This window comes from Malus sylvestris, chromosome 11, assembly GCF_916048215.2.
Source record: "Malus sylvestris chromosome 11, drMalSylv7.2, whole genome shotgun sequence".
In the NCBI taxonomy this organism is placed as follows: domain Eukaryota; kingdom Viridiplantae; phylum Streptophyta; class Magnoliopsida; order Rosales; family Rosaceae; genus Malus; species Malus sylvestris.
Genome location: NC_062270.1, coordinates 5,647,759 through 5,673,691, shown reverse-complemented (window position 1 = coordinate 5,673,691; position 25,933 = coordinate 5,647,759). Strand labels below are relative to the sequence as shown.

The window sequence follows — 25,933 nt, the reverse complement described above, 5'->3', positions numbered from 1 at the left end:
GGCCTGTAGCTTGATGGGTGTACGGATCGAGAGAAGACCAGGCCTGGATTTGTAGCTGGTGGACTTGGGTCTTCTTCTTGGAGTTGGATTTGGACATAGGCTTGGGCCTGGTCACTGCCACTTGGGTTTGGATGACCTTCTTTTGATGAGCTGGCTGGATAGAGGTTATATATATATATATAAAAGGAATATGTATTTTTTTTTTGGTAAATACATAACATATGTATCCATTTTCTTTTTTTCGAAGAAATTGTAATTTAATTGTGTACAAAGAAAATTGCAAACCCTTTTTTTTTTTTTTTAACAAAATAAATTTGTAATAAAATTGACCTTCATCAATGAAACACTTATTTATTATTATTATTATTTTTTTAAATACATAGTAATCACACATATATATATATATATATATATATATATATATATATATATATATATATATATATATATTGGTAATGAAATTGACTTTCATTAATAAAACTTTTTTTTTTATGTGATGTGACTGAACTCGAAGTTTTGAAGTTTCAAGTTGCCTACGTACTCTTCCAAAGAAGAGATCAAATCATAACGTAGTTCAAATGAGTGACGAATTTAACAGTGATTTTGATGATGATTTTGCCGTACACAGTTTATGCTCTTGCGGGCCAGGAGCTTTGGTTCGTGCAGTTTATGCTCATGCGAACAAGGAGTGTTAGTGTTGCCTTTTATGCTCGTGCAGACCAGGAGCCTCGTGTCCTACAGTTTAGGCTCGTGTGGACAAGGAGCATTAATGTCACCTTTTATGCTCATGCGGACCAGGAGCGTTGTGCCATGCAGTTTAGGCTCGTGCAGGCAAAGAGCTTCGTGTCCTACAGTTTAGGCTCATGTGGACAAGGAGCTTTGGTTCGTGCAGTTTAGGCTCGTGCGAACAAGGAGCATTGGTGAATTTGTCAAGCAATTTTGGAGAGGTGTTCCTCACAATCTTCATAGCAAGGAGCCTTGACCGAGTGATTGAAGAAGTATTCGGGCAAGAAATCGCGCATTGTCATGGGGATGGACGATCTTCGTGTCGAAGTTTCATCATCTTCAACACGTTCACGTTGTTTTGAAGGTTGACAAGAGCTGTTTTGCCCCTTTTCCGATTGGCGGACTTGTGGAAGAGACGTATGCTTCTTGTGCAATTTCTTAGGAGTGACTTGAGTCCATTCTTCGACTTTGCTTTGCTTGACTGGCATGGTTTTGGAGCATGCCTCTAGCGATTGAGGTGAAGATTTTGAGTTGACAGAGCCATAAGTGATGGTGGTATAATTTGACTTCACCACATCGTCAAGATCTAGCTCGATGATTCCTTTCTGAGCCAGCTTTATGATGAGATCTTTCAGAACGAAGCACTTTTCTGTCGGATGACTGATGAAGCGGTGGAATTTACAGTACCTTGGACTGTTGGTGCGATTCATCTCTTCTGGCCGTCTGTACTCAGGCAAACTGATCACCTTCTTTTCCAGCAAGTATTCTAACATGGCAACCACATCAGAGTTGGGGAATGGATAAGTTTTCTCCTCAAGCTCCTTCAAAGTGCGTCTACGCATCTCTTGATCACGAAAGCCTTCGGCTTGAATTGCCTTGCCTCGTGTAGGGATTTTGACGGGAGCTGTGTTGACTGTCATTGCTTCCTTGGTGGATTTCCACGCAGTCTTCTCCAACTTTGGCCCAAGAACTTTGTCGTTCTTGTAGTCAGCGATCGGTTCTTTCTTCCCATGATGGGCGATGCTCAACTCCATGTCATGGGCGCGGGTGGCCAATTCCTCGAAGGTCCGTGGTTTAATGCCTTGAAGGATGTATTGCAAACCCCATTGCATGCCTTGGATGCACATCTCGATTGAAGAGGTTTCCGAGAGCATGTCTTTACAGTCGAGGCTTAGAGTGCGCCATCTGTTGATGTAGTCAATGACTGGCTCATCCTTCCATTGCTTTGTACTTGTGAGCTCCAGCATGCTTATAGTGCGGCGGGTGCTGTAGAAGCGGTTAAGGAATTCTCTTTCCAATTGCTCCCAGTTGTTTATGGACTCAGGCTCTAGGTCTGTGTACCATTCAAAGGCGTTTCCTTTCAGCGAGCGCACAAACTGCTTGGCGAGGTAGTCTCCCTCCGTCCCCGCGTTGTTGCAAGTTTCAACGAAATGTGCAACGTGCTGCTTTGGGTTTCCTTTTCCATCAAACTGCATGAACTTTGGTGGTTGATATCTCCTCGGCATCTTTAGGGCATCAATCTTCTTTGAATAAGGCTTTGAGTACAACCCGGAGGTATTTGAGCTCCCTTCGTACTGTGCCTTGACGGTGCTGGCGATCATCTCCTGCAGCTGCTGGATAGAAAGAGATCCCATGAGTGCCGCTGCTTGGTCTGGCTCCGGCTTCACATTGATATTCTCCACCGGAAGCTCCTCTTCTTCGTCATCTCCTCTCTTAGTGGATCATCCTTTGGGTCAGGGTTCTCCCCGTCTTGTGGCTCCAGTCGGTTGACGAGTGCAACGATTTGCAAGTCTTTTTCTTCCACAGTTCGGGTTAGCCTTGCAATTGCTTCATTCATTTGAGCCAGCTGCTCATCGATTGAAGTTGCTCCAATGGTCATGACTTGCATGGCTAAACTGCCGCTCGAATCGGCATCGGAGAGCATGGATTCAGAGTATTTCCTTGGACTTTCGCCCCTTGGTGCCCTTGGTAAGGCTAAGGTGATCAAAGGCTCGTGCCTTGGGTGCTCTTGTTCCCTTGGCAGAGTTGATGCAGAGGTGAAAGAGGTGGCAGAAGTAGCTCTTGCCTTGCTTCGAGTCGTGATGTCTAAAGTGACACCACTTGCGACGAGGACGCTCTTGTTCTTTGTGCTAGTTGCGGGAACAGTTTGAGCCTTCCTTGATGCCATTAATTTTGGAAGTGTGCTCGAATTTCTTGAACGGAGAAAGAGATGAGAGGTAGAGATCATCCCACGGGGCGTGCCAATTTGTGAACACGAAAAATTCCTGAAACGAAAGAGACAAGAACCACGTGCACAAAATAATATTTTGTATTTGATGATTTTGGGTTACAATCTCTCTATCTTGATCCTCTGATTCGATCTCCGTAAGGTATTGATTTGTGGATGTGCGATTGATCCAAAGGGCCGTTGGGCTTGATCTAAGGATAAACGTTCTTCAAGGGCCGTGGGCTTGATCTTGAAGGTGGATTTGAGCGGATCTTCAAGGAGCCGTTGGGGCTTGATCTTGAGAATGAGCGTTTATTCAAGGGCCGTTGAGGCTTGATCTTGAATAACGGTGATGAACGGATCTTCAAGGGCTTTTGGGCTTGATCTTGAAGAACAATGATTGGATGTATGGATTTGTCGACGTTTGTTGATCCAAAGGGTCGTTGGGGCTTGATCTTAGGATGAACAGATGATGAATGAAAAACGAAGAACAATTTCTTCAAGGGCCGTCGGGGCTTGATCTTGAATTGGTGGATGATTGTTGATCCAAGGGCCGTTGGGGCTTGATCTTAGATGAATGATGAACGAAGAACGAATAAGGTTTTCTTCAAGGGCCGTCGGGGCTTGATCTTAGATGAATGATGAACGAAGAACGAAAAAGGCTTTCTTCAAGGGCCGTCGGGGCTTGATCTTGAAGGTGGATGATTGTTGATCCAAGGGCCGTCGGGGCTTGATCTTGGATGAATGATGAACGAAGAACGAAGAAGGCTTTCTTGATTATTCGGGAACCTGGATGCTTGAGAGCTTCGGAGCTTCAGAATTTTGCCTAATGATTTTGGTTTTTTTTAAATGAATGAATTAGCCTTCTATTTATAGAAATTTCCAAGGCCTAATTTTGAATATAATATTCCAGATGAAATAAGTCCTTTCTGCCAGGTGTTGACATGTGTCCTGTTTGATGACTTTTCCAACTTATTTTGATTTTTTGTTTAGACACACGCTACGTGTAAAATTTATGTAATACATGAGCGTTGAAACTTTGATTTATCGGTCAACATTTATTTACCGAAATTTCGATGTCTACAATTGTCTCACCATCATTTTTTCATACAAGTAAGTGAAATCATGATTTTTTTTTAGTAATTTTGTATCAAAATATTTACATAAGATAAAAATATGCACTTATTAAGAGAAATTGTCCCACCATCATTTTTTTCCATACAAGTAAGTGAAATCATGATGTTTTTTGGATAGTTTGAATGAATTGAAGCGGTGGCACTTAAGGAGAACGTAGAAGGAAATAGGTAATTGTTCACACACACACAAAGTGTGCTCTCTGCTAGTATTAATTAAAGAAAACGATTCCTAGTTACAACAAACATATCTAATTCCCTAATAGCTTGGACTTCGTATCATGCATTCACAAACCTTCCTAATTACAGCAGACAAATCTAATATAATTACTCAAACTTTCCTAATTACATCAAGCATACCAAGGAAGACGGTAATAGGAATAAAATCAAGACTTCGATTTGAACTAGGGCAAAAAGGGATTGCAATTGTTTGCTAGTGCATCAAGTAATAACCGGGGCAATTACTTTTTACAATCGTTTACTTGTATAACAGGTGCTCCACATCATTCAATATGTGTTGTTCACATTTTTCACTTAGTGTCGCTACATGTAAAGGAACTTGGGACATGTGAGGATGCACATAGTAGTCTCGCATCAAAAAGTTAAAGAATCTTGTTTTGGAGGTGAAAATCGCAACTTCATTTTCTTTATTATTAACCTCAATACCAGGAAAGAAAAAAAGAAAGAATACCCAAATTCACACCCGACCCATTTAACAAACGGGTTATATAAGTTGTGTTAACCTGTTTAATAACTCAACAGCCCCAAACCCGGCACGTAAAAACCTAAATCCGTGACGACATGATCCGATCCATTTCCACCTTTCAGTTAAAGAAGCTGTCAATTGAATTCTCCATTTAGCAAACATGTCAATCTATAGAATTGGATGGGGTTGATATAGTTGCATTCCATCTACTTTTTACTTTAGTATGTGTAGTTGGAGATGACATAGAAGGCAGAAACTAACAGTGCATGGTAAAGTAATGATAAAGAACGTGGGCCAACTTTTGGTTGGCCATTTCTTATATTTTGTCCAAGTCAGAGTGGAAAAGAAAAATCGAGCTCAAGATAAAGATAAATGACTTAAATAATTGAGCTACAAATCTTCTCGTAAATTAAATAATTAAATAGCTTCTTTCGCATCATGTTAGTCCAAACTAAGAGGTAGTGACTGTTCTAAAAATCTCCGCCTAATGTCGCTTAGGCCCCTAGGAGCTAGGCGGTTGGACACTGTTCCGATTAATGCCTAAGCGGTTGAAAATTAAAAAGGACGCCTAGACCTACTAAGGCGTGTGCTTAGACCGTCTAGACACCCGTCTAGCCTCCCAGACCCGCCTAGATGCCTAGGTTGCGGTTTACTTAGACAGAAAATAGATAACTTTCATTTTGTATTTTATTTTTTTCAATAAATTGTAAGAGACTTGTTGAATACTTAAGGGTGCGTTTGGTACGTGGGACGGGACGGGACGGAACGGGACGAGGCGTTCTGTCCCGCGTTTGGTGCTCCAAAAATGGGTGGAACGGGCTGTTCCACGGGACAGATTTTGAGTGTTTTTGCGTTCCACCTCCCCCCCTGGAACGGGTTTGTTCCACGTTTGTGGAACGCAATGTTTTACCATTTTAAGACAAATATACCCCATGTCTTTTTCAAAAATTACACCTTCGTTCCGTCCCGTCCCGTCCCGTTCCGTCCCGTCCCGTCCCGTTCCGTTCCGTTCCGTCTGCGTACCAAACGCACCCAAGGAACATACATTATATACTCGTTCTCCATGTTTTCATTATGTTCCAATAGCTCATAATATATATGTTATTCCATTTTGTAGTTTATGATGAAATCATATACATTTTAAGTATAAACAGACACTTATTTACACGAAATATAATAGATTTAATTAAATCCGCCTAGCCGCATAGGCGCTAGGCCCCAAACTGTTGCCCGACTAGCGCCTAACGTCTTTTAGAACCTTGAGTGATAGTGCTATCCAATCTTCAATGTAATTGAAACTAACAATCCAAATTCGGATTCTCATTTTCGTTGATAAATAAAATTTTATTTTTCGAACATAATGCGAGAACAATATATATTGTTAGTGTTTGGAACCTCTAGGTAGAATATCTTATATAACTGATTAAAGGTAGAACCCCGTCTAAGATACAAGATATAACGGGCACAAGCTTTACCCTATCGCCCCATTGATGTTCACATTTTCGATTTCTTTCCTCTACTTCTTACAAAGATCCAAATGAAGATGTGATAACAACATTATGCTACACGGCACCTATCAACGATCATTTCACATTTCAAACTAAACATTATGCAACCCATGACATGATTTTTCTTTTCCTTGGCTAATTAAAAAAGGAGCAAATTCTATGCCCAAAGGGCAAGGATGGACATAGAGGAAGAGCCAAGAACAAGAGCGATGTACGATGTTTTTCGCAACCATGAATTGGAGCTCATCATCTTGTTGTGGAAGAAATCGAGAGCTATGAGATCGACCAGAGCCATGTAGATAAGTATACCCGAGGAGAAGGACCCTAACAAACCCTCCAAGATTAGGGCATTAGGGTTCCTATCATCGTAACCAGTCACCGAGAACAAGATCATACCCAATACTATCCCCATTGGTGTTGTCACTGCAAACATGAAGCACATGTAGGCTGTTGTCCCGAACCTAAATCCTGCCTGCAACGAAGCAAATGAAGCGCATCTTATGTAAGAGCACTTTCTTTCTTTGTCAAAACATATAGAGAAGTCTTTACTTTATGAGAAAGACTTATATGACACTTGCAGCGTCTCATGTCAATGAAATAAAAACACATATATATTTTAATTCATGTCTTCATTTCATTGATACGATACTTTGGCATGGGTGCGTGATGGTGTTAGCCATGTCATATCATGTAAGTTGTTCTTTTATTTTACTAGAAGGAGGAGTAGAACGCATGTGCATGGCGGATTTTTTTTAATTGACCTAACTCATATTTCCACGTGTAATAAACACTTTAGTTTGTTACGAATTTTATAAGCCACGTGTTCTTGGGACTGAGATTTTGCGCACTACATGAATATTCCTAGGATCATATGATAGCTATTTGCTTTGTTATTTTTGTGCATGCAGGTGATATTGTATAATATCGTTTGTGTACTTTATAAACCCACTTTTATATTATAATAAACTTCTGCTTTTAATTGGTGTTTGATTTTGCAGCATTATCTAAAGTTACATTGTTTTATAAAATAATTTAATAATTTATACCAATATCATCTGAATTTTAGGCCATTTAGCAAATCTCCAAAAAAATAAATAAATAATAATAATAATGTGCCACCTCCATTAAAATAAAAGTTATTGCTATATGTCTCTTACTAATTCGATAAATTGTTCCGTTAAAAAAGTTGCAAGTGCTTCACACCCGACCACTAAACAAAAAATTGTGTCAATTTTTCGGACATAAAAATACTCATCAAAACATTCACGTACAAATAATGTGCAAATTTTCGAACAAAAAACAAATAAAGCTTACCCATACGAGCACATTGAGTTGGAACATTTACTTCGCCCATTGAATATGTCAGTTTCAGAATTAAAATCACTTTTGAAACCATCTGAATTTTAATCACAACGGAGCATACTAGAATTTTCAAACAATAATGACCTAGAATTCTAACAGTATGATCAGTCAAATGAGATATGTTTTAGTGTACAAACTACATACATCAAGTGCCACACATAATTAATTAAATTTTTTTTTTTCCAAGTATCCGACCAATTGTTTTGTGGTGTACTGGACGTGTTTCCGATATATTGAAAATTTCTCCAATTGAAGACAAAGGTAAATCAGAGACCCGCAAACTTAGAGAAAGTAATAAACAACAAAATCTATGTCGTCAATTTTTGTATCTAAAATCAAATTATTAAGATATTTGTTAATAAATTTACCTGAGCAATGCATCCCCCGAGTCCCATCCCTTCGAAAATCTGATGAAACGACAGCGCAGCGACCAGCGGCCGGATGGTGCACTGGTTCTGCGACATCCCCATCGTCACCCCAATTATCACCGAGTGGAAAATAATCCCGATTTCCAACACCTGCGAAACCAGCCGCTGCTTCATCCGGATCAACATTTCCTCACTACCCCCACCACTATTACTCTCCACACCCACCGCCACCGCCACCTCCGTATCCATCGACAATTTGCTATTCTTCCCCATCAATTCGTCCCGCGTCCCCACCGGCACGACCTCGTATCCGCCGTGACCGTGGCCGCCGCCGGCGGAGTGGGATTCCATGTGTGAGGTGGCCGTGAGGTCGACGAGGAGGGCGATGATGGCGCCGACCATGGTGACGAGCCCCGAAAAGGGGTAGTCCTTCCAGGGGTGGTGGGAGGACACGTGGCAGTCGTTGAGGGCTAGGAAGGCATCGGGGAGGACGTGGACGAGGGAGGTGGAGAGGATGACGCCGGCGGCGAAGCACTTGATGACGAGCGTTGCTTTGTCGTACGCTGGCTTGCCTTGGAAGTAGCGGGAGAGGAGGACGGGGGACGATATGCCGATGACGCTGGTGACGAAGATGACGGAGATTGAGATTAGCTTGAGTTGAGCGGCGGCGCGTCCGTCCCGGCAGGAGAGGGTCCGAGCAGTGTCCGATACGCAAGAGACCATTTTCCTATACAACTGACAAGCAAAATTCAACTGACTCTAGGCCGCTATAATTTGTGGACTTCTTGTCTGGTTGGGAGGGAGAGAGATGCTTGTCGGGTTAAATAGTGTGGGGCCGGGTTGTGGGGCCTAGGGACTCTGTGAGGAGAAGATTTTCAGTTAGAAATAAAGAATAAGAGGCTGAACACTATGTGTCATTATAGATAAATTTTCTTTAAGTATTTGTCTAATTGTATGATAACATGTGATATTATACTATGTGTTCTTGTATGCTGAGAAATCATCAGATTGTACGAGGAAAGATTTTTTAGTTTGTTGAAAACACGGCCCGATTCATCTATTATTACAATACAATTTGTTAGAAACTTAAAAAAAAAGTTTCAACTAATTATATTAGGGTAATGCTAGAGAAATTAAATTCGTAGACAATTTTAGCAAACTAAATATTTACCACAAATAGTAACGATTACGTTTATCAATACTTAGTAATAATGTGCAAACTAATTGATGTGTCACTAATATAAATGAGTATATTTATTAACACTTAAGTAATAAATCAATCATCAATTTCCATATTCTTTCCTTTCTAAAATTTGTCTAAAAATTTAATTTCTCCAGTATTACCTATTATATTATGACATATATTGTTTCACACTGTGCTCTTGGCATGCGGCGGTATTGGATATCCGTGAGTTTCCATTGTTGTGAAGTGTGATGTGTGTGTGTTTCCACTTCCAAATTTTTTTTAGGAGGAAAGTTAATTGCTTTTGATACTAAAGGGAAAAGGGAAATAAAAAAATTGGCTACTTTTGTTCTTGTGTAGATCGATGGATGGTGAATTTAAACATTTTGATGCGAGTTAAACGTTAATCATTGGCTTTTGAAAAATTTTATATGAAGTTAGAAGGCAAATCAACATAAATATAAACTGGTTGCGTATTGAGAGGGATCAACATCCTTTCAGAACTTAGGAGGCTGAGTCTTCTGAGCAAAGCACACGGATTGTTGGATCAAAATCAAACAGTTACAATTATTATAATTTTTAGAGGGATCTCCTATTTGTAGTTGTTGAATTTTGATATAACGGTCTGTATGATTTGCTCAGGACACTTAGCTTCTTAAGCTCAGGAGATGATCTTGATCCCGTTGAGAGGCCTAAGATCTTTTGGGCATGTTTGTTTGCCCTCATTAAAGTTCACTGGATTGGACTACTTTGCTAAGATTACTAATCCCGTGTTTGGTGCAAGCTGGACTAAACCTAAATGGGATTAAGTCGGACTCATTCCGACTAAGAGCTTCGCTAAGTACTCCTAGTGAGACCCCCAAAAAACCACGGGATTGCTAATCCTGTCTTCAACATCGTTTGCACACCTTTGTCGTCTGCAACTCCTACTCCCTTACCCCTGTCTAGATCTGAAACCCACTCCCCACCCACTGCCTAAATCTCAAAATCCAACATCTAAATTCCCCCAAAAGCACAAGTAGACGAATCTCCCAAACAAATTCAAAACAAAAACCTCAAAATCCAACATCTAAAATTCCCCCAAAAGCACATACAGACGAATCTCCCAAACAAATTCAAAACAAAAAATGCAAAATCACCAGAAAATCCCCAGATTTTTCGAGAAAATCAGAGGAGGCGTTGGGTGGTGAGCTTTGATGAATCCTCTGCATAAGGAAAAAAGGGAGAGGTTAGGGAGAGAGTGGGCGGAGGAAAATAGAGAGATGTATACGTAGAGTGGAAGAGAATTCTAGAAAATGGTGAACCAGATACAAAGAGGGAGAGGGGAGGGAGAGAGTAGCGGAGGAAAAAGGAATGGGTTAGAGTGATATGCTAGGGAAAAAAATACTGGCCTTTAGATAGGTGTTTGTAGAAGTAAAATGATAGATTAATAATAAAATATTAATAAATAGAGATTAAATAATATAGTATCTAAATTTAATAGTTATCCTGCTTCTTAGTCTGATATTGCACCAAACACTTCATTAATTCAGTCAACTTAGTCTAGTCTAAGTCAATCCAGTCTGAAATAATTTGGTGCAACAAACGCACCCTTTAAGTACTTTATGCCAGATTTTTGTATCTAATATAGGGCATATTTTAAAATTACTTTGTCAGGCTCTGTGGTTGTGCGACAAAAGTAGTGTAGTCTTCTGGACACGACCATCACACGTCATGTGTTTTGTGTTCAATGGAGGATCTCATTAAGGCTTGGTTTGGTGCTGAGGTGATTCTGAAAAAAGTTGGTATAAAAAAAAGCCGGGAGTTTTTTTGTGTTTGGTAAACATTCAGCTTCAGCTTTTTTTCACAGTTTTGGGTGAAAAAAGCCCAAAACAAGAAGCTGCAAAACCCAGCTTTGAAAAACTGGTTTTTTTTCACATCTGTTTTACATAAAAATTTATCAAACACTATAATACTGTTTTTTTTTTCAAAAGCCTTTTTACAAAACACTCTACAGCTTTATTTCACAGCCGCTTATTTTCACAGCACAGAAGAAGCAGTTTTTTTTCAAATCACAGCAATACCAAACCAGCCCTAAGACTTTAACTTTGTGGAGTCCCAAAGTAAAAGATCCAAATGAGAGCAATGCCCAAATTCTTTTAGAAAAATTAATGAAAAATGCTTGAAAACTTTGAGTTTTAACGATAAGAACAAAATAAAGGGTAAAGTGAGTAGTACCAAGATTGATTTTTTAGTGTAAAAATGTGGTTTTTCATTAAAGTAAAACAGTATCGGGAGTTTTTCGTTAAAGTTCTCAAATTTGTTTTAGTTTTTTTATTAAGGCATTTAATCAAGTACTTGGAGGATATGTCGTTATCTTCCTAGTTCTATCGACAACTTACAAAGCCTGATGCTGAGCATCACCTGCCAGGTCTTATACCAAAACTTGTTGAGCATCACTTGTCAAGGGCTGCCAAATTCTGCCCAAGAAACATTTCATTGAACGATTTATGGGCATTCTCAAGTCTCATGCCAGATGGCCCCCGAGCCCTCCGGCAACTTCAATTTCCCAACTTCTGCATGTCTTGGAACCTACAAAACCCCTTGATCTGCCACTGCTTATGTATACATTTGCTCAATTTTTGTTGGTTAGTGTGAAAGTGCGCCTGATCATTAGGAGATAAATTTTTTATTATGACGGGAATACAAGTGGTACATCACGTGTTCTAATAGAAGTGGTGAGAAATTTTATTTTTTAAGTTATCGATTTTTTAGCACATATATCCCACTATTTATATAGTGACACGTGATGTACCGTCCTGAGTATCGGTTACATTGAAAAATCTCTCAATCATTAGACTTTACATGTGAATAAATCATTCCTAATGGTATTGCTTAATGAGTAAAACTAAGTAGATTATATTTATTGACTAAATTTGCTAATCAAATGATGTGTCACCAATAAAAAATAAGCACGTTAATCAAAATTTAAGTAATAATCAAATTATCAACTTCCATATCGTTAACAAATTTAGTCGCTTTAGTATTATCCTAATTAGTGTCCATCTAACCCAATGTAAGTAACATAACTTTCACAACAAATACATCTCCATTAGTAACTTTTTCTTCCCGACAGAGATGCATCATTTTAAATAGGATGGTCGTGTATGAATTCCATTAATCTGTTGAATGAAGACGCTTTCACTCTCCCACAACCAAAATTAATACAACATTTTAAAGTGGTGGGGTTCTAATTTTATTGCTTTCACCAATTCAAGTTGGGAGTAGGATTTTATTTATTTTTCTAAATTCCCTTCATTTTCAGTCTTCTTCTATTTGAACAGTTATAATTAAGCCACAATAATACTTGGTGTTGATTTCTATAATAAAAGAGAAAGAAAAAGAGGAAAAAGATTGATGAGGGGACTGGAGGGAAGAAGAATCTTACTCCATTTTGGTCAATTGATGCCACCTCAGTTATGATAATTGATAAACCATAGCACTTCGTGGGAATTTATTAGAACATACATTCACTTTAATCTCCTTGTTCACCTGCCTACATTGATACTAAATATATATAGATGGTTTAAATTTAGATCTATTTTACCCTGAAGTTAACTACTAGGCTCAATACTAAAGGTAGGTAGTGGCTCATTGAGCCTCTGATTGCGAGTTTTATCTCAAAAAGCATCGCTACATTTAGAAGTGAACCATGAAATTGAAAGAATTATTTCATAGAGAGATAACTGAAGATTTTCAGTGTAGTTTTAGTTTTAGGCTTGAAGAAACAGGAGGGCAGATTAGCACGAGTCCAGCAAGTACTAACCAAGGCCCAACAACTCCAGTTCAGCTAGTCTGGCCTGGCCTAAAATGGTGGGTTGGGTTCCTTTCTGAAAGACCTTGGAGGTTAGAGTGATCATAGTTTGTATCAATGCTGGGTCAGTTGTTTAAGCATATGATCGACCCCCAAACCCAATTCTTGATCAAATGTAGCACTAAAATTCCCAACAACGGGTTTGCCCCTCTCTATTTTTTGGAGTTATGTTAATGTCAGTCGCTTGTATCTTCACCAAGATTGTTATTCTACGGCCACAATCATTAGTGAATGTGTTTGCGTCCTGAACAACTGCGGCTAGCATAATCATTTTTCTTGTGATTTTATCAACATTTGTGTATCTCATCAAAGTGTGTGTCTCATCTGAGTTTGCAAACATATATATATATATATATATATATATATAGTTGTGGATTCAGAAATTTTTCTATGAAAGGTCAATGTATAAAAGTTTTTTGAACGATAAAAAAAAACCTTACAAGATACAATTTTCCATCTCGAGTTTTTATCTTATGAAAATACCACATCAACGATAGCAACAAAAAAATCTTGCATGATGCTCCAAAAAGTTGAGATTTAGAGAACTTTAGGGAATGTTAAATTCATCAATTAACGTATTTAAAAACTTAATAAAAAATGCGGATATATCATTACAGTGTCTTGAGAGTTGAGAGGTTATGATATATAACAACCACATGTAAGAATATGAATATGAGATTAGATATTTTGGCATCGGCTGTTTGAGTCCAATTAGGAAAGCCTTATTAGAAGATGTAGGTTAATTCTTGTTGATAAAGAATTTTGTTGAAGCATTGGAACTGAGATATGATGGGAAACATAAGTTGTTTTCTATATGGATTCTAATAGGGAGTCTTCATTATATTATGAGAACGTTATATGTATCTATATATATTGTGATCTCTGCTCTCACAGAACTACGCTCTTTTGGAACTAGGCCCTATTCTTAGTTTGAGCATAAGGTATTCTGACAGAGAGGAGAAGAGTTACTGCACATTTTTTTATTCAAGCATGCATGGCTCGTCGAGTGAAAACTCTTCAGGTTAGTGTATTGCAGCATTCATCTGGATTGAGGTTTTGTGCTTTACTCGGTTGTGATTCTTGTAACTGAATCTTGGTTGTGGTTTACACCACAAACCCCAGGAGACTAACTGATCAGATAAAGAAAAAAGAATGCTGCAACATTGCACAATGCACAACAACTTGCTCAAGGACGCAACAACGTGCAGCACAAACAAGCCCATGCGCCATTGATCCGCCAGTGTGTATATAGGCTCAATCGGCAATGGATTTCGACTTTTCAACCATTGAATATTTAAGTCATTATTCATAGATTATTCTTAAAAATGTTCTTCAAAATCGAAAATCATTTGACCACTTAATTCGAAGGTAATCATTTTAGTGTTTATTGAAAAAACTATGTTCACCTCTTTTTACATTCCACCAAGTTGACTTAACAATTTTGATGATTGTTTTAGGATGATCTACGAATTATGAGATGGATATTCAATGGTCGAATCGTCGAAATCCATTGTAGATTTGGTCCCACAAGGTGTCCCTCAACGTAATGGGACATATATATCTATAGGGGTGTGATATCCACACACCCTATTTTATTTCTCACACACCTTTTAAATTTTCGGCCGTCGGATCGGATGAATTGAAGAAGATCAACGGACAGAAATTATCAAGGGGTGTGTGAGAAGTAAAATAGGGTGTGTGGATAGCACATCCCTATCTATATAATGATTACTAATAGATCGCTCTTTGTCAGCCAAAAACCAAGGAAAATACTATTGTACTCGTCCATGCATAATTTTATTTTTGAACAAACGATATTATCTACACTAAGGGGGTGGGAGAGTGGCTAAGCCTCACAATAGGCTAGCAAAATGTAGTTCAATTTCGCCTTTGGCGAAACTCGAACCTAAACCTTCCACTTACAAGTGAAGAAGAGTACCACTAGACTGTAGTACAAAGTGGCATCTTCCATGCATAATTGAAAGAAAATATCATAAAAGAAAATTCATGGGCATTAAAGTAGTGCCGGCAAGTTAGTTCTTGGAGGAAGGTGGAAGAAATTGCTAAAACAAAAGCTTTAAAGGAAAGTAGTTTACTTGCTTAGTGTTTGCGCTAAGGGATGACCATTAAAGCATTATATAGATATTTAATAGATTAAAGTTTTTGCTCTTTTTTTTTTCTCTCACTCACATGTTATCAAAGCATGTCTCTAATCTAAACTACATATCAATAGAACTCTGTTTGTCAACAAAAAACCAATGAAATCACAATTATAACCTTTAATGCATAACTGAAAAAAAAATATTAAAAAAAATGTGGCCTTTAAAATAATTTCACACAAACAAATATTAAAAATGATGGAAATCCCTATGCAAATCCTGTTACCTATTGAAGTATTGTAGGAGCCTTACAGTACCTCACTTTTACTAGGTCTGACATTGCATTCTCAGTGCATTAGGTATGCTAGTTTATGCAGAATCCTATGGTGGCTCATTATACTATTGTAAAACATATTCTCATGTACTTAAAAAGGCACTTTTAATGTTGTTGTAACATATACTAGAGGAGATTTACAACTCAAGGCCTTTAGTGATGCTGATTGGGCAGGGGATCCCAATGACAAGAGATCCACTACTGGGTTAGTTGTGTTATTGGGTAACAATCTGATCTCTTGGTCATCAAAGAAACAACAAACTGTGTCTAGGTCCTCTACTGAAGTTGAGTATCGAGCTCTATCTACAACTTATGCTGAATTGGATTGGATTAAGCAACTTATGTACTATTATGTGATAACTTGTTTGCCATTGCACTGCCATTTAATCTAGTACAAAATCAAAAGACTAAGCACATTGATATAAATGTGCATTTTGTTCGAGAAAGGGTAGCCAAGAAACAATTATCAGTGCAGTTTGTCTCCTCAAAAGAACAGTTTGCTGATATATTGACTAAAGGCTTAAGTGGTCCTCTATTTCAAACACATTGTATCAATCTCATGTTTGGTTGCTCAAAGCCTAAGCTTGAGGGGGGATGTTAAAGTATGTGTTTAATGGTCTATGATTGTGAAACTTGTCACAATCCTAGGGATTGAGTTAGTTAGGTTAATAGCTTTGTAACTGTCTATATAAGACATTTTATTGTATTACTTGGTAGCTAAGAAAACAATATATTCATAAATTATTCTTCGATTCATGAAGATTAACAACAACCATGTCACCCAATCACTACCTTCAAATTCACTCACTCTCTCTTTCTCTCCCTTTAACTGCCAACCCCTTTTGTCGGATGTCTGCCCACCCGGTTAAAAACTAATAACTCCTCCCAACAAAAAATTAAAAAAAAAATATTTGAAAAAATAAAAACATTTCTCCCCACTCATACATTCTCATTCTCTTCTTCTCTTTTTCACATTTCTCTCAAACTTCTCTCTTCCATATATATACACACATACATGCCCTTTAAGGGAAGGGATTCCATTTAAAAAAAAAATGGGGACACCCTCTTGACCATTAGATTTGGCTTTAATGATCTCTTCCATACACACACACACACACACACACACACACACACACACACACACACACACACACACACACACACATACATGCCCTTTAAGGGAAGGGATTCCATTTAAAAAAAAAATAGGAATACTCTCTTGACCATTAGATTTGGCTTTAATGAAATTATGTGGTTGAGATTAAATCACAGGCCAGAAAATCTCAACCACAGAATTTCATTAAAGACAAATCTAGCAGTCAAGAGGGTGTCCCCAATTTTTATAATTCCAAAATCTAACCTATCATCCAACCCTATATATATATATATATATATATATATATATATATATATATATATATATATATATTTATTTATTATTTATATTTTTATATTTACACACTCATAATGTGTGTGCTTCATCTTGTATAAATACATACATATATATGCATCTATAGTAGAATTCAAGCTCTAATTAGTTAGTAAATTAATATAATTGTAACCATTTACTTTTTATAATTCCAAAATCTAATCTATCATTCCATCCAATTTACCTTTTAATTGTTGTTGCAAGATCATCCTGCGAAATTCAATCAACTAAAAAGTTGTTTAGTCACTTTACTATGATTATATATATGTATGTATGTATGTATATATATATTAACACAATATCTCCATAAATAATGAATTATTCATGATAATGATGGAATAGCGAATTAGATTTTTTTTTTCATGAATGAAACTGAAATGAGGACCTACAAATTGAACGATTCAACTCTTATAATTTTATGTCATTTAGTACTAAGGTATACTGATATTCTTCTCACTTGTAATTGAGAGGTCTTAAGTTCGATCAGCGAATTCGAACCACATCTATAAAAAAAATTTAAACAAAACCCTTACATTGTTGAGTTATTCAAATCGAACCGTTTGTATTAATTTATTAACTAATTAATTATACTAATTTACTAACAGCTAAGTGCTTGAGCGTGCTTCCCTCCCCCTCAAAAACAAAAGGGATCCTGCCGCACTTAGTAAAAACCAGATGGGTTATAACTCATATATCATTCCTAAATCACCTCTTCGAAATTTAGGTTTTTAATTAGACCCATATATAATTTACGGATATGTGGGTGATGTATGAATGATAATCTCCTACGTTTTTGCTATAGTGCAGAGGGATTACCTTGATGAAACTCCTCAGTTGGGACTTGGGACATCCTATGGTAACAGAGAGTGGGTCGCCAACTTTTTGTTGTATCTTGTTTAGTAGTCTACGAAATGGAATTTAGTTCTTCCACGTGTATAAACATTTGTTCATCAAAATGTCAAACTCTATGAACTTGAGAGAAATGATGTACATGGTAGCGACATGGCAGCTCAGTTACACCGTGCATATATAAACTCAACAGCTTGATTATAGATTAACACGTCAACTGTAGTACAGCTAACTGCAGGGCGGCTCAAAGTTTAGTCATCGGTCCAATTACATTTGGTTTGATCATAATCATATTGTCCTACTGGAGAAATTTCCTTCCAAAAAGCGGCAAGTTTTTCAAAGAAACAGTACATGCATTACTCGTACGATGAGCAAAGTTTTTGACTTATCTTAGATCATAGAATTGGCTTTATGTTCAAATTCATGATTCACGATTCAACGTGGTCCAAGAGGCTGTTTTTTATCAACTACTGTGAATACAACGTTTGCTCAATCCTTTTGTTCTCCTAGACTAGCTAGAGAGTTTCAGAAGAAAAGTGTTGAAAACAGGAGATGGGGACATCTTGGGATTTCTCCGCATATTGTCAAAAAGTCTATCGTGACATATTACGAACTTGGATATTTTATATCAGATGGTCCGGTTGAGTAATGAACATGTCACGTCCCGATCCCGACGTACTTCCAGGATCGACACGTGATGTCATCAAGTACCCGTATATCTAACATACCCTGCCTCCGGGATATGGACAAAGCACAACTCAAGATTCGAATTGTGTAGTAATTTTCGGATACTTTATGGCTACATCTAACCTTCTCGTTAGACTGCCTACGTACCCTAAATAGGGATCAAGCCATTCGTAGTTCACCATTTGTTAAACCTTGAACTCTTCGTAAAACACTTTCTAGCATAAAACACAAAGTACCACACTACACATCAACCATAAGCCAAACAAAGAGTTATCATCTTGCCATTCACACACACATATGCTTTCCAACACCATTCAACAATCACATCAATCAATAACACATACAATACACCAAAATGCAGGGCTAGAGCGACAAAGTTCGACCGAAGCCTACATCTCTGAAGAATGAGATTTCAAACCACTCAACAAAATCCAACAACATCAAGTTCTGGACCACTCAACGGAACCAAAATACCAAGCGGGATTCCGGACCACTCAACGGACACTACAAGAAAGCAAGGTTTTTGTGGCGACAGACATTCATCACATAAATATGAAAATTCGTCACATTTGACTATATGTGACGAAATTCCAACATCACAATTATCGTCACCTATACAGCGTCATCGATAGTTTACGTGACGAATGTTAGAGTCACCACATATTTTTCTTTTACGTGGCGTTAATTTTGTCACATATTCTGTTTGTAAGTGACGAAATAAGCATCACAAAATAAAAAAGTCAGTTACCAATGTTTTTCGTCTCATATCAAACTTATAAGTGATGATTTTATCTTCACCCAATATAATCCCAGAATGATATGATTAACACTAAATGACATTGAAAGCGTCACATATTCTTTTGACATGTGACACAACTTATGTCACATATGTTAAATCAAATACCTATTTAGGAATAATATATGATGAATTAATTACTTGTTCCTGTTTCGTAATCTAGAATTGCAATTCATAACTATAAGGTAATATACTTAAGTCACATTTTTCATTAATCAACAATTAAAGCAAATAAGTCGAATACATTCATCAAGTGTACATCCCACAAAATAACATAAACATCCTAATATCAATCTAACTCAAGGTGACCTATCCCAGTGGTAGTAATTTGTCATGAAGGGCACCAACACTTATACATAGACAACTTGAGGTCCTAACAAAAGGAAAGTCTAATCAACATTAAGGTGCTAACAAAAGAGAAGTCCAAGACACTTGTAGCCAAAAAAGCCTTTAACTTTTGATACCAGACTTTCATGAACATTGAAGTGCTAACAATAGAGAAGTCTACGACATTTGCAGCCAAAAAAGCCTTTAACTTACCAGACTTTCATCTTCATTTTGGAAATCCAATTGAGCTATCAATTGTTCATATGGGGAAACCATCTGATAAAAACTTGATTTAAAAGAGTACCCTTAGGTGCTTATTGGATCTGCTTCATCATTCTTTTTCTTCATGTTATCCTTTCAAAATAAAATAGAAACATATTAGTTTCTTTTTGAAAGATCAGCTACAATATCCTTAATTAAGAAAATACAACTTGACTACTATATGAGACCACTAGGTATAACCTGTCTTTACATATGATTTTGTAGTTTTTGTTTGAATGTGGGTTAAATTGAACTAGGCACATACAAGGTTTTGCTAAAAAGGTAATAAGCATCAATAGCATAAGAATATACTTTAATAAGCATCAATCAATATCATAAGGATATATTGGTGGGGCAAACAAAACGAAGAGAAACATAAACTTATATTGGAACACAAATGTAATTTAATTCATAAGGGGCCCTTTCAGCTTCTAGCTAGTTATATCAAGTTTTTTTCTTAATGTCAATCTTGCATGTTCACTTTATTTGTGCTTTCTAAGTTGTATCTTGTCAAATGTGAATTTTGACTCTCCAACTCTCTTGAAATGAAAAAAAAAAATGATAAGCCTATGAATGACTTAACGACTTATCTATTTGTCTAGAGCAACATCATTGATCCATTGACCGTTCTTGTCTTTGTGGAGGAGGTGGTGGCGTAGGAGGTGCAAGTGCATTAATTGGAGGAGGAGATAAGGGACCCCTCACCTATTTCACCCTCTTTCCTCACTACGTAGAAGCTGCCATCTAAAATATGAAAAGGAAAAGTAATTAACACAAACTAAAATGTTAATATATAACCATTATATGCATAATGACTATTTGTAAAATTATAGGCCAATAGATTATTATTGTAGGATATGAATTAATTTATAATGCACATATCTCACCACTGTCATCAATCATAATCACTTTATCATCATTGTCGTAAGCTCACCAAACTACAAATCCATTGTCTATCCATGAATCGAAGTCAGATCACTTTTAGTCATATTATTGAGCTGCACATTCTGACACATTTCAATAGGTTGGCATAATAAAATATATGTAAAATTGTTTAGATAGACATATAATATGACAGGAAAAACTAGCATGCTTTCAACATATACATGCACAATACTTCATATACATCATTACTATTCAGATGCAATAATACTTTTGACTAAAGGTAGCATGAATACTATGTCATGTTAAATTGCAAGTATTAGAAAAAACATACGAACTTGAAACTTTGGTCTTATACTTAACTAATCTCAAGCTTGAGCACCTTTAATCCTGAAAATCAAGAAAGTACACGAATTTCATATATGTATATACAAAAGTAAATTTGCATCAGAGCATAATATAGAAATTTTAAAAGTTGACTAACCAATTGTAGATGTTTAATCAATTTACTAGTTCAAGTTTCCTATCCTCCCAACAAATGATTTTGGCTTTCTATATCCCATCAATTACAAATTAATTCAAATCTTTTGTTCTCTTCCTCTATTGTAAAGCACTTGAAGGTACTTTGGGTAGAATATCTGAATCTCTTAGCATGCTAATGTCAAACTACATTTTGCTCCAACAAGTGACTAGGATGTAAAATCCAATCCGATCCCAAACTTGGCAGGTTAAAAAGATGGGGAACATGAAATCCAAATTTAAGCTTGCATAATGCATGTCCAACGCCTTAAAATGAAATGCGTTCAAGAAAATGGCAAAGCCAAATTCAGCCTTCATTGTTCTAGTTTCTTGAGATTTTCAAAAACACCCCATGTAGCCTGCAATACAATGCACCAAATCATATAATAAACCAATTACAGAAGGACAACAACACAGCGCCGTTGGCACTCTCATGTTTAACTTTTGGCCCTACATATATTGCGTGTATAAAAATTGTAAAATACTTAGTTTGAAGTGCTAAAAGCATTGCACTTAATAGATAGGTAAATAAATGTGTGGGAAAGAGGAAGAGTACCATGACAAAAAGTGTTTCAGTGAGAAATAGAATAGGAAACCCTCTAAAGAACGCGAAGGGTCCTCTGGATTTTAGAATCGTACACAATACTAAAATTGTACTTGTACCTGAACTAACAAACACCAAAATTTAATCAATTCAATCAAACTCAAATTAATTAACAAAATATTATTTTGTTTGAGAATTTTATTAGACGATATGGGGTGACTGATGCTGCATATAACTAATGCTGCATACTGGGTGACTGATGCTGCATATGAATATTAGACGATATGGGGTAACTGATGCTGCCATATTTTATGTTTCCTCTTTCCATGGGATTCTCTATTAAGTCTAATCCCTTAATTTGAGAAAGATTGAAATCTAGATGACTTGTTGATAGTTGTGTGCTAGTTACTTGTTGTACTCTCTTAATTTAAGGAGTGACAACTTTAGGGTTTACTGGGTTAGTAGGATTTGCCAAGGTAGGGTTGCGTGTAACCTTCTACCTTATTATATATCCCCCCTTGTACATTCAATCAATCTATGAAAAATAAATTCAAACAAACTTAAAATTTCCAAAAATTTACTCTGTGGTAGTCTACGTGTTGAAAAAATAGTTACACGAAAAAGGAAGTAGTTACAGTTTTTTTTTTCCCAATATTACGATTAGTATAATCTTCTTCATCTACCAAAAACTATTCCTCCTCTTTTTTACCTTTTGTTCAGTTCTTTTGTTTTCCCCCTTTTGTTCTTATTTGTTATGGTGTAGCAGGACATGATAGGTTTTTTTTTAGAAGTGGATTTGTGCTATAGCCGATATGTTGTAGTTTTTATCCTACCTCAGAGAATTAACTATGCAACTAATCAAGAGCTTAAATAGCTGCAATAATTGTGTTCTAACTAAATTAGAAATAAGAAAATTACAATTTAACAAATGATAATGTTCACAGATGGCCATCAACGACATTCCAAAGAGAAAATAGAAAAATAACAACCTTTATTTATTGATTTTCAAAAGAGAAAGGAAATTGATAACTGGGTGTCTAAACTTGGCAAACAAAGACTGATTGAAGAAGAAAAACAAAAAACAATTAAAGAAATAAGTACCTTGTTGTCGATTGACAGGCCAAGGGAGGGAGACGAAGGAGAGGTGGTACGTGGTCGCCGTTGATGGCAACCACCAGGTGGCTGGTCGGCGAGGTAGGGTGAGAGAGTAGAACCAAGGGGAGCTGGAAGAGATGGAGTGAGAGAATAGAACGAAATAGGTTATTTTTTTTTTTAGGGAAAACAAAATAGGTTATTAGGTTTTACAATTTGGGAGTTTTGACATTATTATTTCAATATTTTTAATTTTTACTTTTAATATTATAAGTGATGAATTGACTATTACGTGGCCTATTCTTTATATAAGTGATGAATGTAAAATTTTTGTCACATATTAACATTTCGTTCGCAGGTTACATGTCCCGCCTAATAGTTTGTGACAAATTCAAAATGTTTATGTGACACAAAATATTTTGGTGTTTGTGAAAATCTTTATGTGACGATTTCTGAAAAAGCCTCACTCATTTTAGCCAAATGTGATGAATTTTTAGGCGCCACAAAAAATACCGTCACCTAATCCATGTTTTCTTGTGGTGGGAATCCAAACTTGGATACGATTCCGAACCACTCAATAAAATTGCAGAGTAGAAGGGATTACAGACCTTTCAACGGAATCCGAGTGGATACGATTCCAGACTACTCAACAGAATCACGGAGTACAATGGATATTAGACCACTCAATGAAATATAAGGCATGATAAGATTCCAGACCACTCAACAGAATCGTAGAGTACGAGGGATTTCAGACCACTCAACGAAATCCAGACGGAGCTAGGAACCGGACCACTCAACAGAACCCCAGCGGGACCCAGTTCCGGATCACTCAACGAAACCAAGCGGAAGTAGAACAAAACAACGACTCGAAGAAACAAGACATAAATCAATTTACTTAATTTACAAAGGCTCAACAAAATAAGAAATGAAACAAAGCACAAATTACACAATTTAGAACGGTCAACGAAACGAGAAATGAAATAATGAACGGGATATGAAACAAGTTTCGAAGCAACAAACTCCATGGCATTGGGTTAATGGTCCACTACTAGCCCTCACATTCCATCACATCATACGAATCATGCAAATCAAACCACATTTCAATTAAATGACATTTCACAAATATCATCAATACACAAGTCAAATCACGTTTAATAAACATAGATCAATGGCTAAATATATATAAAAAATACATTTCAATAGAAATCACATTTATAAAATTCACTCATCGAGATAGGCTCGCAAAGCCTCACTGAGTCTTTAGTAATACTAATTTTAGTATTCCAAACAATTCGAGACTTGTTGACCAAAAGTAAACTCTCAGTCAATGGTAGGGTCCACAACCTTACGTAATTCGATCTAGAATATCAGTCCACGGATTTCCGATTTGTAATTTCCCAAGAGTCTCATTTATCTTCTATAACAATATCCTAAAATTTTGGAACGATCCAACGGTCGGATCTCATCCAATTGCTAAAATTAAGAGGCGGTCAACGTTTAGTTTTACAAACTTAGAAATTCAATCCGGGAGATCCGTATATCGGATTCCCGATCTGTAAGTTCCTAAGGTCCTAAAATATTACGTATAATAACATATTAAAGTTTGGTAATGATCTAACGGTCGGATTGTCGTTTGCTACATTAATCAAGTGGCGGACCATAATGGAACTAGGCTCAAACGATGAAATTTCATCAATCGGATGTCAAATATTGAATCGGGGTATCAAATCTAGCCTAGAAGGGTCAAGTGGGTCCTTGGGCCACGTGTCATGGCCCTGACTCGACGAAAAATTCACCTAACTCCAAAAATTACCAAATTTTATAGGAATGTAGAGCACAACAAGGGGAAAAACTTTCATACCTGGGCCGATGTCCAATTCAGCCAAGTAAAGCCTGAAAACACCCTCGATCTGCTAAAAACCCTTGAAATTGTTGTACTTTGATTTGTCTTCTCCAGTACTCCACCGCCCCCAAACTTGTTTGGGCCTTGTTCCTGTGTTCAAGGAAAGTCGATAATGAGTGGTGGTCGAAGATGATAGTTGCAGGAACGATGGATCATCGTCGTGACACCCACGAAGCCCACGACTTCGATTCTCATGAAACAGTAGCCAAGATGGCTCGAACTTGAGTGAGAAATGAAGAGGGAAGGTCGGCAACTCATTTGTAGGTGATGGCTCAATGTGATTTGCCGTAAAATCCGCTGGAAAAGTGACAGGAAGGAGAGAGAGGAAACCGAGTCAGGTTGCATAGAGGAACCGGGTCAAAAAGGGGTCCAGGTTTCCTCATTCTTTCTTTTCCTCCTTTCTTTCCCCCTTGATTGGTCAGTTTCCCTCATTTGCTTTCCTTTCCTTTCCATCACAGCCACACATGTGGCTTCACAGATCTTTGCTCCAGCAAATCTGGAGCCTTCCCGATAATGATCAAATGACCATTTTACCCTCAACTTTATTCGTTTATAACTTCTTTGTTATAACTCCAAATTACATTTCGTTTGCGCCCACGCGTATGTATCGACGAGTACTATCCAAATATGTTAAGAAATATGGAAAATCATGAAAGATCAAATACATCCATGAAGAATTCCGTTTAGTCCATTAAAGGCGTTTTCGACATTTTACTTATTGAAAAAAAAAAATTATACGTTGCAAATACAAACACGCTCGAAACTAAAAATACGAAATACGTAATTTTAAATAGTGAAATCTAGAGACGGAATTTCACAGAACATTGTTTGGCTCATTACAAATAGCCATTCTTTCTAACTTAAAGGGTAAATCACACAAAACTATCTCAACTATAGGTCGAATCACAATGTTATACATCATGTTTTAAACATTGCAATGTCATATCTTAACTTATGAATTCATTGCAATGTCAGACATCCGTTAAATTTTCTGTTAATTTGATTGTTAAATGATGATGTGACAGGAACGGAGCCGACTCATTTGACAAATGAAATAAAATAATAATAAAATAATGGGGCCGACTTATTTAACAATTTAAATTCATTAAAAACAAAAAAAAAATCCCTTCTTTTTCCCAGACCCTGTTCGTCCTCCCCTCATCTCC

General features: G+C 37.0%; 1 protein-coding gene and 1 long non-coding RNA gene across 3 annotated transcripts; both read right to left on the bottom strand.

The window, feature by feature from the left end:
• Positions 1-6,149: 6,149 nt before the first annotated feature.
• LOC126591622 (zinc transporter 6, chloroplastic-like) lies at positions 6,150-8,790 on the bottom strand. The gene is made up of 2 exons (XM_050257382.1): positions 8,010-8,790; positions 6,150-6,751 (listed from the first exon to the last, which is right to left on the bottom strand). The coding sequence occupies exons 1-2, from the start codon at positions 8,730-8,732 to the stop codon at positions 6,437-6,439; spliced, it is 1,038 nt and encodes a 345-aa protein (XP_050113339.1). The 5' UTR covers positions 8,733-8,790; the 3' UTR covers positions 6,150-6,436.
• A 10,666-nt stretch (positions 8,791-19,456) lies between these two features.
• LOC126588760 (uncharacterized) lies at positions 19,457-25,092 on the bottom strand. 2 transcript variants are annotated; one of them, XR_007611598.1, is made up of 5 exons: positions 24,726-25,092; positions 21,785-21,891; positions 21,073-21,587; positions 20,715-20,825; positions 19,457-20,571 (listed from the first exon to the last, which is right to left on the bottom strand). It is a non-coding gene; the product is annotated as an uncharacterized LOC126588760 (long non-coding RNA). The 2 variants fall into 2 exon arrangements; XR_007611597.1 differs by having other exon boundaries at positions 20,715-21,587.
• Positions 25,093-25,933: the final 841 nt, after the last annotated feature.